At 35.7% G+C, this 20,000-nt stretch overlaps 1 protein-coding gene across 1 annotated transcript in view; it reads right to left on the minus strand.

Annotated features, from left to right (window-relative positions):
- Positions 1-196: 196 nt before the first annotated feature.
- Positions 197-20,000, minus strand: part of kif4 (kinesin family member 4) — a 35,325-nt gene continuing 15,521 nt past the window's right edge. The window contains 16 exon segments of the mRNA NM_200823.1: positions 197-1,950; positions 3,898-4,017; positions 4,091-4,213; positions 4,960-5,121; positions 5,775-5,867; positions 5,956-6,033; positions 8,375-8,482; positions 8,760-8,930; positions 9,816-9,945; positions 10,516-10,613; positions 10,825-10,980; positions 11,761-11,874; positions 13,750-13,833; positions 16,257-16,367; positions 17,167-17,311; positions 18,379-18,482. Coding sequence (NP_957117.1) covers positions 1,747-1,950; positions 3,898-4,017; positions 4,091-4,213; positions 4,960-5,121; positions 5,775-5,867; positions 5,956-6,033; positions 8,375-8,482; positions 8,760-8,930; positions 9,816-9,945; positions 10,516-10,613; positions 10,825-10,980; positions 11,761-11,874; positions 13,750-13,833; positions 16,257-16,367; positions 17,167-17,311; positions 18,379-18,482 — 2,001 coding nt within the window. The 3' untranslated portion in view covers positions 197-1,746.

Genomic DNA, 20,000 nt, shown 5'->3' on the forward strand with positions numbered 1-20,000 from the left:
TCGTTCAAGCCAAACAAAAAAAAATGTAGTAGGAAAAAATATCCTTGCTCCGTTAAACATCTACTGGGAAGTATTTGGGCTAATAAAGGTCCTCGACTGTTCAGATAATATCATAATTAACCACACGCAACCCATTTGACACTTAAAATCAACATTTCAGGAAAGGAACAGCACCATAAATAAAATAAACCATTTATTTAAGTCACTTGATTTTAATAGGAATATCATCTACAACCATGACTGTTCAACATCATACAGCCAGATTTGTTAAAAGTCTATAAAACCATCCGTAACATTTGCAGTTCATATTAGTTAGTGCATTAACCAATCAATGGCAGACTCCGGAAACTATATTACAACTAGCCAATCAACAAACACATGTATACACTTAAAGGGGCGGTTCACCCAAACATCAACGTTCACTCACTATTCACTCTCCCTCCAGTTATTATAAACCTTCATGAGTTTCTTCATTCTGTTGAACACAAAAGAAGATATTTTGAAAAATGTTGGAAACATGTAACCATTGATTTATATAGTAGGAAAAACATACTACGGAAGTCAATGGTTACAAGTTATTAGTATTCTTCAAAAATACTATCTTTTGTGTTGTGATATTTTTGAAGAATGCTGAAAACCGGTAACCATCGACTTTCATACTATTTGCTTTTCCTAATATGCAAGCCAATGGTTACAGGTTTCCAACGTTATTCAAAATATCTTCTTGTGTTAAACAAAATAAGAAAGACCCTTTTGAAGAAAACTTGGAACCATTGACTTCCATAGTAAGAAAAACAAATACTATGCAAGTCAATGGTTACAGGTTTCCAACATTCTTCAAAACATCTTTTTTTATTGAACAGAATAAGAAAAATACTTTTGAAGAATAATGAAAAATTTGTAAATATAGACTTGCATTTTATTTCTTTTCCTAATATGGAAGTCAATGATTACATATTTTGACATTCTTCAAAATATCTTGTTTTTTTTTTTTTGTTGAACAGAATAAAGATATTTTGAAGAATACTGAAAACCGGTAACTATTGACTTCCATAGCATTTGTGTTTTCCTATTATTTAAGCCAATTACAGAAGATAGAGAGAGAGAGAGATCCTTTTAAAGAAAACCGGTAACCATTGACTTCCATACTATTAGTTTTTCCTATTATGGAAGTCTATGGTTACAGGTTTCTAACATTCTTCACAAATATCACAGCAGAAAAGATAATATTTTTTGACGAATGCTGAATACCGGGAACCATTGGCTTTCATTGTATTTCTGTTCTCCTACTATGCAAGCCAATGGTTACAGGTTTCCAACATTCTTCAAAATACTTTTTAATTGAACAGAATAAGGAAAATACTTTTGAAGGATGCTGAAAACCTGTAACCATTGACTTGCATAGTATTTCTTTTACCTACAATGGAAGTCAATGGTTACCGGTTTTAACATTTTTCAAAATATCTTCTTTGGTGTTTAACAGAAGAAAAATAGTTTCAAGAATGCTGAAAACCGGTAACCATTGACTTCCATAGGATGTTTTTCCTACTGTGCAAGTCAATGGTTACAGGTTTCCAACATTCATCAAAATATCTTCTTTAGAGTCGAACAGAATAAAGTAAGTCTTAAAGGTTCATAAGAACTTAAGGGAGGGTAAATAGTAAGAAAATGTTCACTTTTGGGTGATCTAACCCTTTAAATCACATAGAAAGAAGACATAAGGACAAGACGACACATGCTAGCGTGCTAATGCTCTTCACGTATGGGTGTGCAGCCGGAGAAGAAGCTGTTTTTGAAGTTGCTCAGGCCTCTCTTGTTCCTGCGGAGGAAGCTGCTGGTGTTGTTCATACCTTCAGAGTCCTCGCTGTCGCTTTCCCTCTCGTTTTCTGCAGGAACAGGCTTTTTCTCCAGCTTCAGGTCCGCCGGCAGCTGCCAGACTTCTCCAATCTCCTGTTCAACACACAGACATGCAAAAAAAAAACATTTATAAGTGGTTTAAGCTCAGTTGTGTGTCAGCAGTGTGAGTATCTCCAGCCTCTAATGGTCAACATGAAGTAATAGTATTTGTTTAGAATCAGACGATCAAATCAGTCTGCAGAAATACTTTGATGACACGTACAAAGGGAGAATGCCAATCAGAGGGGGAAAGCCCCGCCCACTGGTGGCCATCTCTCCATCTCATTAGCATCTCCAGCAGCCCTGAGCAATAATATCCAGCTGCAGGCCCGCAGAACCACACACGTTTTAGGCACACAATCTAGGACACACGATTTAGGCAAACCATATGTGGTAACTAACCAACTCTTTAGCATTATCGCCACCTATTGAATTTCACAAGTATGGTTTAAGTCATTATTATTATTTTATCGTAACGATCATTTTAACATCTCTGCAGTTTCTGAACTCAAATTATGTAAATAAAATTAATTGGTTAAAGACACTTAATATGACTTTATTAATGCGTCCAGCTAAACAAAGAAAACATAACAGACTGTCTGGATTAAGTGTAATGAACTAATTCAGCATCTTAATCTTTTCATACTTTGTTAAAATCACTTTGTTGTAAAATATAAAAAGCAAACAAAAATGTGTCACATTAAAATAAATTAGCATACTATAGTAAATCAGTTTATAACTCTATATATATATATATATATATATATATATATATATATATATATATATATATATATATAACTATATATAAATATATATATATATATAACTATATTTATTACTACTATATTTATAACTATATATATATATATATATATATATATATATATATATATATATATATATATAAATATATATATATATATATATATATATATATATATAAATATATATATATATATATATATATATATATAAATATATATATATATATATATATATAGTTATAAACTGATTATCTGACTAATTATAAGTTTATATATAAACTACTATCTTTTACCAAACTGTCACAGCTGTTAGTTTTATATATATATATATATATATATATATATATATATATATATATATATATATATTTTTTTTTTTTTTTTACTTATTATTTTTTATTAATTATTAATAGTTAATTTGTTCCTATTGCTAAATTTTGATTTAAAAACAATTTATTGCTTACTATTTATTGCTTATTACAATTTATTATTAAAATTTATTGCTTATTACTACAGTATTAAATGTGGGAAATCATTATTTAAAAGGTAATTAGAAGGTTAAGCAAATAAACACTATAAAAATCGCTTGAGTAAAATATGAATATAGTGTTATATATTTGTTACATGTAAAAAGATTTTCATTACATATAATGTATTATTGCCTATATTAACTTGCGATTATTTCCTTCATTATAAATGAATCCATTATATAAATTAAACCGGTCCAATTTAGATGGTTCAGCAAGGCCAGCAAACGAGTATCTGCCATATTAATGACTGATCAGCTATAATGACTGATGAAAACTGTTCAGTCTATTATATTGAATGGCGATCGGAAACAACCCTCCCCATTTCTATCATCTCTATCGCAGTATTTGTGAAATAAAGTAAACACTATTGTTTATTGTGTACAATGTTCATTAACCATATATATCAAAATATATCGATGACGATGTTCAAAAAAACATTATTAACGTTAACATCAGTCGTAACCACATATGGTTTGCCTAGATTGTGTGTGCCAAAACGTGTGTGGTTCTGCGGGCATGAACACACACTCACACTGAAGCACACCTGACCATCACTAACACACACACACTCCTGTTTTACATCTGTCCCTTAACACTATTCAGAACACACCATAATCAATAAAGTCATCTGGGAATAGATGTTAATAAATGCTAAGGCACTCCAGACGGTCATTGTGGGTGTAATACAGACTCTCCTGGTTCACCTTTTTAGTGGGCGGGACGCAGGGCGGAGTGAAGAAAGTGGCGTCTCTGGATCCAACAGCTGTGGGGTCTTCAGGCAGGACAGAGGAGTCTTTAAACACATCAGTGGTTTCGCTCAGATCCTGAGGAGAAGAGGAGAACATCAGAACATCATCCTGTATTAGGCATGAACATGAGGGCAGATCCTGCACTGACCACACTGCTGCGGTTCTCCATGTTTCGACACTTCTCATGGTCACACAGGCAGTTTTCCCCACAGGTCATCTTTCCCTTGCGGCAGCGGCAGAGTTTATTCACACAGCGGCCCCGACACGCACACTGTAGAGGACACACACGCCTTAATGTAGGCTGGTGAAATATCACAACATACAGCTGAACACGTGAAGGAATGGTGTTGGTGTAACTACCTGCGTATCAGATGTACAGGTCACAAGATTTGACTAAATTAATATTCAATATTAATGAAGATTGTGAAAATAAAAGCAATCCCTGTGCCAACACTAGCTCTGAGATCAGTAAGCATTCTTAAAGTAAATTTGCTCTTGGGTTCAGCAATTAGCTTAAAATAAAGGGAAATAGCACATTTCAAGTCAGTGGAGATGTGTCTTAATTATATTAAGTTACGCCAAGTGTACCAAGTTGTAACTAATACAATTTACTTGCAAAAAGCAATGTTCCCACTGCAAAAAAAAAAAAAAAAAAAAAAAAAGATTTAAATAAATATAGACACAAAATTAAAGATAATCTATTCATTTTTACCTAATGTATTTAGCAGTGTTAGGTAAACTTTACATGATATTGACAAAATAATTGTACTTCACATAAGATAGTAAAAGTTTTGTTTGTGGTTAAAAAAGGAAAAAAAAAACTATACAAAAATACCTTTGTTACTGAATACCTGCCACTTTACTTGAAGTTTGCTTATGCAAATGGTTATCGAGATCTTATAAAGTCAACCTTACGAGTTTTTGTTTTTGTGTAGAATGGTAAAATCCAACTGAATCCTGGGTAAAACAGTAGTGTTATCAGGTGAGCCAATCATCCATGCCCATGCCCAAACTCACGCCATTCAGTTTGGCCTTCTTGGATCCCCTCCGTGTTTTTTCTGCCTTCTCTGGACGCCACTCGTCCTCCTCTTTCTCTGAGTCTGATGGAGACATGAGCTCATCCAGATCTATGGGCTCCTGCTGCCGCGCACGAGCCGTCGAGTGCATCTTAGCTTTGGGCTTGTTTTTGGGTAGAAACACAGCAGTCAGATATATATATAAATATATATATTCACATATACAGTTGAAGTCAGAATGATTCGCCTTCCTGTGATTTTTAAAATTTTTGTCAAATATTTCCAAAATGACGTTAAACAGATTCAGGAATTGTTCACAGTGTTTCCTCTAATATTTGTTCTTCTAGAGAAAGTCTTATTTGTTTTATTTCGGCTAGAATAAAAGCAGTTTTTAATTTTTTAAAAGTCATGTTAAGGTCAATATTATTGGCCCCTTCAGCAATATTAGTGTTGGACTGTCTCCAGAATAAACCACTGTTATACAATGACTTGCCTAATTACCCTAACTTTACCCTAATTACCCTAGTGAAGCCTTTACATGTCACTTTAAGCTGAACACTAGTGTCTTGAAGAATATCTAGTCTAATATTATGTGCTGTCATCATGGAGAAGATAAAAGACATCAGTTATTAGAGATGAGTTATTAAAACTATGTGCAGAAATGTGTTGAATAAATAATTTCACTGTTAAACAGAAATTGGGGAAAAAAAAAAATATAGAGGACTAATAATTCAGGAAGGATAATAATTCTGGCTTCAACTGTATATATCAGATGAAGAATAATGCATTCAACAAATCTACAGCAATAAGGTTTACCTTTGGTGGAATGTACTCGAAAGATGTGTCCGGCGACTCGTTGACCGCAGACAGCACTTTCTTCGCACTGGTCAGCTGCGCCAGATGCAACTTCTGTAAACATCAGAAAGATTAAACTATTTTACAGTTCAGAAACGACAGAAATCTCAATGAAAGCATTTGTGAGTGAAAAGGCTCTGACCTGTTTGTACTGCTCATTCTCCTCCTTCAGCTTCTGGTTCTGATCACTCAGCTCTCGCAGTTTTTCGATTTCCTCTTCCTGTGAGACGAAGCATCGCCAAAATAAGTGTTTATATTTTAGCCTGTTTTCTTCTTGCTGAATGATTGCTCAGTTTATAGCACACATTGTGAACAACTGCACACCTCAGGCCAGAAATTGAGCTTTCCTTATTAACTTTTATGTACTAAACAACAGTGGTCCCCAACCTTTTTATCACCGTGGACAGGTCAATGATTGACAATTTTTCCGCAGCCCTGGGAGTCGCTGTACGTATATTGCTAAGCGTCCATCAGCTGTTTTCTCAGAGGATGACCAGCCGACAAAATAAAAACTGCAGCTCTGATACAAGTTTTATTGATGGAGAAGATGCTGTGCTACTGAAATGTGTAAATTCCATACAAAATGTGAAGCTGCTCAGTCTGTTCTCGTCATGTGATTTGTGGCTCGCAGCATTCTGATGATGTTTTCAACTTGGAGCCCCTGGAATACACAAGCGCTCCCAATATGTGTCAAACTACGCCTCCATTGTAAATAACGAACTTGCACCTGAAAAGATGCGATATGTGAACAGCCACCAACATTTGTGATCTCCATCAGTTGTTCTTCGTGCACAGACATGCTGGATTCACCTGATGTGTTTCTATATTGGTTGCGAATCGATTCCTTGGCAGTTCACGGGTCCTTCACTGGGCCTTTTCCCTTTCGCAAAGAAACTTTCCAAAGACTGTCTGTTTCTTATTCACTTTTTCTAGCTTGCAAGCTGAATTTTGGCACTTAAACAGCTGAGATGCAAGCGAGAGAATACAGTCAATTATCAAAATAAAAGATTGTTCAGACTCGGATAATAAATAAAACTGAAATAATTAATGATTTCTTGTGCTGCCTAGTACCACTTGATCCACAGACTGGTATCGGTCTTTCACGGCCAATCACAGTCATTTATGTTGAGCATGTCAACACAACGGCTAATCAGCAGTGTTTAAGAACCTGCTCAACAGCGCTCAAACGTTAGTGGGAAATTAAATTCCCGTTTTTAATTTCATTCTCAATTGGTACTGAATTCCAGTATCGCATAATCCTGATGATGTATAGGGCAACGCTGCTGGGCAAATTTGGGAAATTATGCCATAAATTGGCAACTAGGTCAGACATGGGCCCACTAATTAGGGTAATGAGTAGGGCCAGACAGAGTCTGCGGACATTTTTTGCAGAGAATTATAGTAAAAATCTGCAGATTTTTGCCGAACTATTTTGGGAGTATCATAACTAAAACCTTAATATGTGAAATAATACATTTAAATTTTTTATTTAATGCAAATCCAATTAGATCCACTTTATTTGGTAAACAAAGCAAGTCTGTAATTTAATATCTCCACTAAAAGACAGAAAATAAACTGTATTGTAAATAAATCAAATGAATATTGTCATATTAGTCAATAATATTACTGTAATTTATTAAAAAACAGAATAAATATCAATTTACACGCATTTACTGAAGTAAATAAACAGAATCAATGATGGGCTAAAGATCTGCCAAAATTTGCAGGATTCTGAGAGTGCAGACTCCGTGTGGGCCCAGTAATGGCTCACAGATACAATATTGTTGCCCATTCTTTCTGGACTTCCTTCCAAACTTCTCCATAAACTCCAACTGGTTCAGAACCATGCAGCTCGTGTCATCTCTAGGACCCCATCTCACGAGCACGTCACACCACTCCTCTATCAGCTTCATTGGCTTCCAGTGAAATATCGAATTGATTTTAAAATATTACTTCTAACTTTCAAGGCACTTCATAATCTCGCTCCTCAATATCTCACTGAACTTCTCCATATCTACACCCCTTCTCGTACCCTTAGGTCAGCTAACAACTTCACTCTGGCACCACCTCGCACTCGACAGATCTTTTAGCTCTATGGCTCCTCGGCTATGGAACTCACTTCCAGTAGATCTTAGGAGCAGTGATAGTCTTCACAATTTTAAATCACGTCTAAAGACCCATCTTTTTAAGCAGGCTTTTACTTAACAATTTTTTATCATGTTTTTATTATGTTCTTTTATATTCGCTATTGCGTTTTAACTTGTTTGGTCAATGATTGTTTTTAGTAATGTTTAAGTTGTTTAGCATGTCTGATGATGCTTACTGTAAGGCGACCTTGGGTGTCCAGAAAGGCGCCATTTATAAATAAAATGAATTATTATTATTATTCTTAATAGTAAAGTAGCCAAGCAACATCGCTTTGCAAAACTGCCTGGCAGCACAACAATGTGCAAGGCATGTGCCGTGGGTTACAGCGATCACTCAGCAGAAGTAAAATTCAGCCTTAAAGCAGTGTGTGTGTGTGTGTGTGTGTGTGTGTGTGTGTGTGATGTATGGAGAACCTGAAACTGAAGTCTCTGCAGCAGCTCCTGCTCACGTTTGGACACCAGCTCCTGCTGCTCCTCTAGCGCCACTGGTTTATTCTGGAGCTGCCCGAGGAGATACAAAACCTGCACAACAACACACAAGAGTCAGAAAACACCATCAGGAACATCCGAGACAAAGAGTGCAGTTAGCAGATCATTTAATTCATCTTCCCATTTAAAACTGTTCACGAGAATGAAACAATAGCCAAGAAGAGCTGTGGTGATAAACTAGTGCCTTCTACATTCAGTAGAGTTTTCCTGAATGCATTGCGATTCTCTTTTGAACAGATTTCAAGCTTCTTTTTTAATCAACCAAGGCTAGAATTGGGATTGGGCCTATACATGTCAGTGTGATGCAGACCTTCTCCTGGTGTCTCTGCTCCATCTCCACCAGGTGACTCTGGTGCTCCATGTCCATGGCCGACATCAGTTTGCGCTCGTCACACAACACCTTCTGCATGTCCAGCAGGTTGGCTTTCTCCTGCTGCAGCTCGCTCTCCTGCTTCGCATTTAATGTCTTGGATGCAACAACCTGAAACAGGCCAAATAGGCATGAGCTGGTATAAGATTCTGACTGTATGATGACCTTGGATAAAAGCATAACAGTATTGTGAATACTGCAATACAATTAGCTCTTTTTAAAGGTCTAGATAAAAAACAACATATTTTCTCCTACTCTGAACACTAGATTTCATTTTAAGACACATTTATAATATTTTGGAGCAAAACATGTCAGACTAAATGAATAAATCATTGCCTTCTGATTTCTTTACAACTTAAAAAGGCATTTTCAGGGTTTTATCAGTCAAATTTAACACACTTTTTAAGACCTTTATGAATGAAATTTCAGATTTACACCAGGCTAAACACTAATGTCCAATTCACAAGGGGCTTCAGCATCAACACTTGACAGGGTGTGTCTGAATATATATATATATATGTATATATATATAAGGGATGTTCATTTAGGTTCATTTTGCAAACCGCCAACCGCCGCTTATTAATCGGTTATTAACGGTTAACTGGTCAGATTACTATTAATTTTATATTAAACAAATTGACGTGTCTATTTTGTGTCTGACACATTAAATATTGCATTTTAAAATACAGATTTATTTTAACATGCTAGCATAACAACAACAGAGCATTTTCAAATAAACTTTTCAGCCAAACTAAAAATATATAAAATAATATTTTTAATCGTTTAACTGATAGCATTGATCGGTTACAAACGCATCCTTTCGGTTCGGTTAACGGTTAATCGATTATTTTGAGCATCCCTAATATATATATATATATATATATATATATATATATATATATATATATATATATTTGTGTGTGTATAAAACTGTAAATAAACGTAAATGCCCAGGTATCATTAGTATAAGATATTAGTGGAGTTATTAAGCTTCACCTCCGCCATGAGGATCTTCAGGGCGCTCTTGGCCTCTATGAGGGTTGTGATTGAATCCCAGCGCTGCTTCATCCGGCCCTCATTATCCGCATCCAGAACTTTCTGCTGGAGATCTGCGATCTGAGCGCTCCTGAAACAGTGCAAAGACGATCATTTATACTGGACAGAGTCGAACATAAACCTTTACATTACATATTAAACCTGCAGTATTGATCTCTAGTGGCGTTTTTACTTTCCAAAAGCAAATGCAATAATTATCAATTGCATCAATCCTGTCTTTTAGATCGAATATTTATGGTAAACAACAGCACAATCAATAAATAAAGTATCCTAATATTTTACTGTTGCAAATAAAATGTCATCAAAAACCGGGGTAAAACATCAGCAGGGGTGTTATATCAACAAATTGCTGATTATTGCTCTTAATATTATAAAAAGGATTGAGCAATTCCAGCGTTATGGATGTGACATTTGCAGTAAAACTTAAATTCACAAAGAATATAGATGTTAACAATATATTGAAATATATGTATTGTATATCTTAAACATGCATTACAGATGTGACCAAAAAGAAATAATACTAAAAGGATAATAGCTGAAACATTTAAGATGAATTATTTTAATTTACAATTTTTTGTATTTGAGAGTATTAAGCTTCATTATGGATGTGCACTTGAGGTTTTGAAAGTGTAGTGCTGACCTGAGGGCCATCTCTGTGTCCAGACTCTCCACTTGTTTACTGATGGACGCCTCCAGCTCACACTTACCCTCCAACTCAGAAATGGTCAGGGTGCGACGCTGAAGAGGAAAAACAACAATCAAATAAAAAACAAATGCGTTAAACTCTCACTGACGAGTATTTCTAGGAATTTAATACAATTCAGAACACTATAAAATAAATAAATCACAAATAAATTGAAGAAAAGGCAGTGTTTAAGTCCACTACATAATGTATAAGGGCTATTAAAGGGGCAGTTCTGCATGGTCTTAAATTCTCTCTCTCTCTCACCCGGACTTTAGACACCGGTTTCTCTCCCGCCTCCATCTGCTGGCGAAGCTGTGAGATCTCCTCCGCCAGCATCTTCCTGTCCTCAAGCAGGTCCTGTAGGTGCCGCCGGGCCTCCTCTGTGCTCACCAGCACCTCGATCTCATTCAGCAGCCAGTTCTGAACCAATCCGACAGACCACAATTACAATAAAGATGCATATGCAGTTCAAGCCAAAAATTATTCACCCTCCTGTGAGTTTGTGTTTTCTTTTTCCAATATTTCCCACATGGTGTTGGACAGATGCAGGATTTTTTTTTTACAGTATTTCCTACAACATTTGTTCTGGAGAAAGTCTTATTTTATTTCGGATAAAATGATGGATAAAAGCAGTTTTTAATTGTTTTAAACCCATTTTAAGGTCAATATTATTAGCCCCCTTAATTAATATTAGTGTTGGATTGTCTCCAGAATAAACCACTGTTATACAATGACTTGCCTAATTACCCTAACTTTACCCTAATTACCCTAGTAAATCCTTTAAATGCCACTTTAAGCTGAACACTAGTGTCTTGAAGAATATCTAGTCTAATATTATGTGCTGTCATCATGACAAAGAGAAAATAAATCAGTTATTAGAAATGAGTTATTAAAACTATTATGATTAGAAATTTTAGGCTAAAATCCAGGAGGGCTAATAATTCTGACTTCAACTGTATTCCCACAGAATCAAGTGGCTTGATTTTTTTAAGGGAGGAGCCGCTTTATGCCCCGCCTTCTCTTGGGGGTTTCAGTTGAGATTACATGAAACATCTAATAAAATGCACATTTAAAAGCACGTCACAAGACCTTTAAATTAATTAACCAACATTTCTTTACCAAGTCATAATAAGAATTAAAACTGCTTTCCCTAACTGCTTTTACCTAAAACTTATTTTGTTTTTCTGTTTGAGCTCATACCTTGACTCTGTTAGTAACACTCTCTGCTCCTCGGTTCTGGACGTCTTTGCGTTTCTCTGCAACTTCACTCCTCTTCTGAAGAGCATCTTTCAGACGCTTGTTAGCAGCAGCAGCCTGTGGACGGACATTGGGCAGTTTCACCAACTATAGCCATGTTTCAATCCAAATAAATCATTTGTGAATACAGCAGCGTTTCCATCCAATGAGAAACAGAAGAGAACAAACTCTTCAGTTCCAGCTGCACAGTCAGAAATATTGCTGAGAGAAGTGGAGTTTGCTGCACTGTTAGGATTTTCCACTGTGTTGTTTGTTCTCCTCTTAAAAAAAAAAAAAAAAAAAAAAAAAAAAAAGTTGCACCTCAGAAGATGAAACGCAATGAACGTGGTGGATTTCGGAGGCGAGAGACGCTTTTTGGGAGCAGCAGACAGATGCTCAAGACAGTTCTGGAGAAGAATAACAATACTGAAGCACTGTGATGATGGACTGATGGCTGAGGCGTTTGGCTGACGCTAGTTTATCCAGGGACAGTTCACCAAAAAATTGAAATTGTCATCATTTACTCTCCCTTGTTCCAAACCTGTTTGAGTCTCTTTCTTCGGTTGAACACAAATGAAGATATTTTGAAGAATGCTGGAAACCATCAATTTCATGTGTTTTTTCTACTATGGTTAAATGCGGTCTTCAACATATCTTCCTCTGTGTTCAACAGAAGACTCATAAAAGCTATAAGTAATTTGAAGGTAAGAGAATAGTGAGTTTTTTTTTTTTTTTAATTTTGGGGTGAACCATCCCTTTAATGCTAACCCATTGCTACCATATTTAGTAGGGGTGTCAAAATTAATTGTTTCTTCGGTGCACCGCGATGCAGACGCGGACAATTCGGTATCGGTTCAGTAATAATCATAACCGGTTATTATGTCGTGACGTCATTTATCTCCTATGCGCTCTGTCGCGAGGGAGGTGAGCGCCGTTATTTACAACACTCAGCCAACTCAGGGCCGGCCCGTGGCATAGGCACCATAGGCAAATGCTTAGGGCGCTGTATATCCAGTGGGGCGCCAGAAATGAGCGCGGTTCAGTTGGTTTTGTTTTCGATTTTCCTGACACACATTCAGTTATAGACGGCAATAACTCAAAAAACTCTTACCCTAAAAAGATCTAAAGTGTGTTTCCTACAGAAAGACAAAGCTGGTTATGTTTCACAGCTGTCTTTCTTTTTTAGCTCGACATTACGAGCACTGCTCCGTTTAAGCCCTCGCAGTCTACGTTTACTTTAGCCGGCAGAGCTCTCGCTGAGAGGAGCTCTCAGTAAGGGACCGTCGGAAAAGTGCTTATTTTTTTTGTTTTTCTGCTCCGCTCAGCGCGAGCTCTCCCTGTTGCAAGGGCTTAAGTGTGTTTGTTTGTGTGTGTGTGTGTGTGTGTTTGTTTGTTTGATGCTGTCTATGTTTGTGAATGTGAGACAGTGTGTTGCTGTGTGTCTGTGTGTTTATACAGACAGCTTGTTATAGCCTCCCCCCTAAAATATAACACTGTATATGGAAAGCATCGTCATTGCACCGTGATGCACCGAGATATCGAATTGAACCGAATCGATGGCATGATAATCGTAACCGAACCGAACCGTGAGACCAGTATAGGTTCTGACCTCTAATATTTAGCATCACATCTTCTGTTCAAACTAAATCACATCACTTTACTGATGCGCACACTAGAGTTTATTCACTAAATGCGTTTCAATCAGTTTATGCACAATTTCTCTTACTAAATAAGTTAATTCAACTCAGTCGCGTGCATGTGTTTATTGTATACATTTTCAACATTACTGCACATCTTGGCATTTCCCAATTTTTTAATGCAATACTTCAAAAAGTGCATAAACATAAGTGAATGGAAACTGCTATTGTCCTGTCATTGAGCAGGGAGAAGTGTAAGACAAAGAAAAGAGCCGGTGTAAATGACCGCAGTTCAGCTTTTGATGAAAGTGCTTACCTCTTCTGTCTTGCGGCGAAGCACGCTGGCCTGTTTCTGGAAGTCTCGCTCCAGTTTCAGCATCTCATACTGGCGTTTACGATCCTGAAACAAGCCAAAATAAACATTGAAACTCTTGCAGAATAATATTAAATTAACACTACACTGTTTTTAGGAAACACTGATTTTACAGCTCATCCAGTGTCAAACAGTTGAGTTTTACCATTTCTGCTTTGTGGGAGGAACACTATTAGCTTAGCACAGTTTATTATTCACAATTTTATATAAAAAATAATAATTTGTATTTTTTATAATAATAAAAATAATACAAAAATATTGCATTTATAATTTTAATTTATGTTATTATATTTTTGATGTATAATTTAGCTATTTAAAGCTCGACACTTCTGTAGATACATCATGTAATGTACTAGGTACAAGTTTTTATTTTACTACACTCATTCTGCTGTAATACTCAACAGTGCAATAATTCAACAATGCAATAATATTATGTAGATTCTAACTGGTGACGCCCACTGGTTGTGAACGCTAGGCTTTTTAATATTGTTGATGTTATGGTTGTTTATTTGTGGGTTTTTTTTTAAATATTGTTTGCAGTTTGAATTTGTATTTTTATGCCCTTAACATCTGGCAAAATAACCACCAAAGAAAACTAGCCTTTGGGCTAATTTGGGTACATTTACAATCTTAGGGGATGTTGATCATGGGGAGTGGAGTACATGAGTCTGATTCCAGTGACGCTCCAGGGACAGACGAGTCTTCGCTGAGGCCAGCTTCCAGCCTCCACCGTGGTGACTGAAGCTCTGCACAAGACTATTGGTCAGCGAGAAATTAAAATGGTCGTACCCAACGGAGTCTGGTTCTCTCAAGGTTTTTTTCTTCACTCTACCAGGTGAAGTTTTTTTCCCCTCTCCGCTGTCGCCACTGGCTCGCATGGTTCAGGATTGGTAGAGCTACACATCGATGAATTTGCTCTTCAGTGTTTGAACTCTCAGTAATGATTAAATCACACTGAACTGAGCTAAACTGAACTGAACTTAAACACTAAAAACTGAACCACACTGTTCCAGTTACTATGACCATTTATGTGAAGCTGCTTTGACACAATCTACATTGTAAAAGCGCTGTACAAATAAAGCTGAATTGAATTGATTGATGTACACTGTCCCTTGTTGTGAATGAATAAAGTACAGGGCTTGAAGTTAAGAGCTTAAGTTCAGGTGCTGCGTAATATCATTGAAAACACATTAAACTAATGTACTTCTGTCATTATGAATATGAGCAGTGTCCTCCGAGTGAAACTTCTTGATGTAAATCCCAACATTTGGTTAACAGATCTCATGTCTCTGAAGTATTCGATTACTTTAGCTCGACTGAGAAATTATATAAGGCTACCTTCTTTATTTTGTTTGGTTCAAATGTACCAGAGTTTGTTTGTCTTTGGGTCTTTGACCTTTTTAGTTTGTGATTGAGTTTAGAGGTAAATTAGCTCTTATGTTGTACTGTACTATTTGACAGAGAGTAAACTCTCTGAATTGTATCCATCTTTTTTATCCTCTTATTATTATTGATTTTCTTTCTCATTAACTCATTTAGTTTTTCATTATTACGCTTAGTTCATCACATACTTTATTATAGTTTTGTTTATTGTTTCTCTCTAACAGTGATTTTAAAGATTTCTCAGTGTAACCTCATTCCTCTGCTTAACTTAAAACAGGAAAAATGCAGACAGTCTTTCCTTTGTGTTGTTCTTTTTTTTTTATCTTAAATATCTGCATTTTTAAGCATATACATACATACATACATACATACATACATACATACATACATACATACATACATACATACATACATACATACATACATACATACATACATACATACATACATACATACATACATACATACATATATACATATATACATACATACATACATACATGCATACATGCATACATACATACATACATATATACATACATACATATATACATACATACATATATACATACATACATACATACATACATACATACATACATACATACATACATATATACATACATACATATATACATACATACATATATATATACATACATACATACATACATATATACATACATACATATATACATACATACATACATATATACATACATACATACATACATACATACATATACATAAATACATACATATATATATATATATATATATATATATATATATATATATATATATATATATATATATATATATATATATATATATATATATATATATATATATATATATATATACATAAATACATACATAAATACATACATACATACATACATACATACATACATATATACATACATATACATATATATACACACACACACACACACACACACACACACACACGTTGTTCAGTATAACGAAACAGAGGTGCCAGAGTTGAAAGACAGACTGTGAAGACATTTTAATCGTCATATCGCACGCCCCTAATTGACACTCACTTTCTCTTTGAGCTGCAGGACTTCTTTATCTTTTTTCTGTTTCCACAAGCGAAATTTCTCCGAGTCGTCCTTCATCTGCCTCATGAGCTGCACACGCTGAGACTTCATGGCCTGCAAACGTCAAACAAGATGCGAGACCACAATCAGGCTTAATGCCAGAGCAATTGGTGGTTCATTCCACCGTGGCAACCCCTAATAAATCAGAGATTAACCCAAAGAATGATGAGTGAGTGTGTTATAAATGTCGAGCTAAAAGCTTTGCAAAGTGTAAACTAGTGTTATCACCATACTGGAATTCGGTACCAGTTGGTACTGATATTTTAGAAACATCCACTTTCCCTTAACATTTGAGCGTGTCCTTAAACAGCGCTGACTTGCAATAATATTCACCAGTGCTCAACAGAAATGACTCTGATTGGCCGTGAAGGTCATCAGTTCACTGAACTCACAGAGTGTAAACACAGATACAGTGACAATGGAGCGTTTTAAAGTCACGTAGATCAGCTGGTCTGTTTATAAGCTGACATACGAGTGATCCGCTGATGAATCGACTGATCTACACAGCTTTACACCGATCCAGTGTCCCTGTATCTGTGTTTACACTCAGTAAACAGCGGTGAGTTCAGTGAACTGATGACCTTCACGGCCAATCACAGTCATTTCTGTTGAGCACATGAACATAATGGCAAATCAGAGCCGTCTAGGAACGTGCTCAACAGCGCTCAAATGTCCCCGGGAAATGGATGTTTTTAAAATTCCAGTATCGTCACAACACCAGTGTAAACATCTGTCGATTAGTCTGAAAACCACTTCCAAACCTGGATTTGACATCACAATAAAGATTCTGATTCAAGACGCACCTAGTCCCTACCTAACGGATTAAACATATGAGGTTGTCGTGAAGCCAAACCTGAATCTCCTGGTTGAGTTTGGCCACATTGCGCACGGACGACTCCTTGAGCTTCAGCAGCTTGGACTGATCCTGCAGTTTCTTCTTTAGCTCCGTCATTTGTCCTTCAAGCTCCTGAAGCCTCTTCCTGCGCTGCTCGCTCAGTCTAGAGGGTGGAGGTCATTGCAAAGTGAATTAGGGCTCATATGAGCATCGATATGATGTGTACATCTGCAATAGTCACAGGATATGCAGTGTTGAGTTGTGTTTATAGATGAACAGAAAGCACAGGTCAAGACACGTGAGATTTGCGGAGAGACTGCAGAATTTAACCACAATAGAGTGACAGTTCATTATCTGTGTGTGTTTTAAGGCCTGTGACTGTGTGAGCATTTTATTAGCATTCAAAGCATTTAGGTAGAGCAGAAATAAGTTTAATAAAGATTAATTTGATTGAATTATATGATGAACACTATTTTACATTTGACTAATCAATTTCTGTGACTGAATACTCTTACACTCTCCAAAAACACAAAGCAGTTTATTTCACTTTAATATTTGCTCCATTGGGTTTATGACTGTAGTTTGTTTATAATATGTATATAATAAATTACTTATATATTTGTATTTCACTGCCCTACAAAATCAGCCCAACCAAAGCAACGACTTCGCAAAAAGAATCTTATTGTATTTATTTATAATAAATTATTTATAAAACACAACGAAATATTTTTCCAATATCGTGCAGCCCTAAAGTGAATGGTTACTATAATTAAATGACTTATTCACAGAAAAAGTATGGAATAATTTAATTACACTTTCCATGTAAATCTCATCTTAAATACTGCAAATGAATTCATCATTTCTGTATCAGTCCAGATAAGCAGTGCACCTCCTACATATATTTTGTAGAATAATTGAAGCGTTCAGATGCGAAAGCCTCTAAATTCATCAGACCGTCTTTTATAATGGTCTTTATAAAAGGTTTTATTATGACCATTTTACAAGTTTCAAGACAACTAACCAATATTCAAGTATACAGATATTTATTTTCCATGACTTTTCCAAAACCTTTTGGGTTTTTCCAAAACTTTTCCAGGCCTTACAAAATGCCATGTCAAATCTCCAAGACTTTTGCAGGTTTTTCATGACTGTATGAACCCTGGGAAATGAAGCTATTGCGCAGCATTAAAACTGTCAGTAAAGTTTGAAGAGAGACAGATATGCATTTACTTGGCCTGATTGGTGTCCTTCTTGGCGGACTGCAGAGTCTGGACAAGATCCTCTTTCTCCTTCTGCAGAGAGCCGACCGCAGCCTGCAGACTTTGAATGCTCTCCTAAAAAAAAAAAAAAAAAAAAAAAAAAGAGAAAAAATCCCAACTCAACACACCTTTGGTGCAGTCATGGGCTGGTATAAGATTCCGACTGTATAATAACCTTGCATAAAAATATCACAGCATTGTCAGCGCCAATAGCCTTGTGGTTAGTGCGCCGATACATGGCACCGAGGTGTTCACGACGGCCCGAGTTCGATTAACGGCTCTAGGTCCTTTGCCAACACTTTTACTATCTCTGCTCCCTATACTTTCCTGTGTCTAAATCTCCACTGTCCTATCCCAATAACGGTGAAAACCCCTAAATATAATTATAAAAATAAAAAAGTATCACAGTGTTGTGATTACTGCTCTAAAATCTGTTCTGTTTAAATGTCTGGCTAAAAATAACTATATCTTTTCCCCCGCATTGACCACAATAGATTATTTTCTGACTCATTTAAAATATTTTGGAACAGCAAACATAATGATCCATGTTAAAGTGATCTTTTCTTTGCAGCGTACTTCAATATCATGACAAAAGCTTAAAAAAGTAATCACAAGGCCTGTCACAATAATCAATATATAGAGTTATCGCACATCACATGGACATGACCTTAATCGTTTTTGGTGATGCGATATACAGTATATCGCCCATGCATTAAAACCAATTCTAGCAACATTTCAGCTACCTCCTATTGGAGGTGTCAGTATAGTTAAAAACACAGTAGTATATTTCATCATGTGGGTGTTTGACGACTAAAATAGATCTGGTAGCAGATTTCACAGCCTCTGTTACTCTTTACCTTGCACTTTTCTGTTAACATTTATTATTATTTATTTAGGATATGCGTTCACATTCTGACTCCAATGCCTCATTATTAAACTGTTAAAAGGACTAACTAAATGAAATAATCTCAAGAATAAAATATGATGTGTTCTTTGGAGGAGTGTACTTGCTTTGTGATGATATTATATTGGCAATCTGGCGTTATACAATAAACGGAATAAAATGGTCTTAAAATGACAAAAAAAAAAAAAAAAAAAAAAAAAAAAAAAAAAAAAAAAAAAGCGTTTATCGCAATATATTTTGCTGCAAAATATTGTACTACAAAAAAATAGATATCTTGACAGGCCTAATAATCACAACAAGAAAATCTAACAATAGTAGTATAAGCCTGATAACTGAGAATTGTACCCTTTCATATGTGATCATGTTTCTTACTTCATTTACAAATCACAGGGTAAATGTTTGATTAAAAAAAAAAAAAAGGTAGACAAAATAAAATATAAAATACTTAAAAAAAAATGATTACAGATTTGTTAAACAAATGTAAAAAAAAAAAAAAAAAAAAAAAAAAAAGTAAACATTTTATTTATTGCAACTCTCACAATGCTCTAGAGCAGGGGTGTCCACACTTGGTCCTGGAGAGTTTAGCTCCAACCCTAATCAAACACATCTGAACCAGCTAATCAAGCTCTTACTAGGTAAACTAGAATCTTCCAGGCAGGTGTGTTGAAGCAAGTTGGAGCTAAAGTCAG

This window comes from Danio rerio, chromosome 21 (assembly GCF_049306965.1).
Source record: "Danio rerio strain Tuebingen ecotype United States chromosome 21, GRCz12tu, whole genome shotgun sequence".
NCBI lineage: Eukaryota > Metazoa > Chordata > Actinopteri > Cypriniformes > Danionidae > Danio > Danio rerio.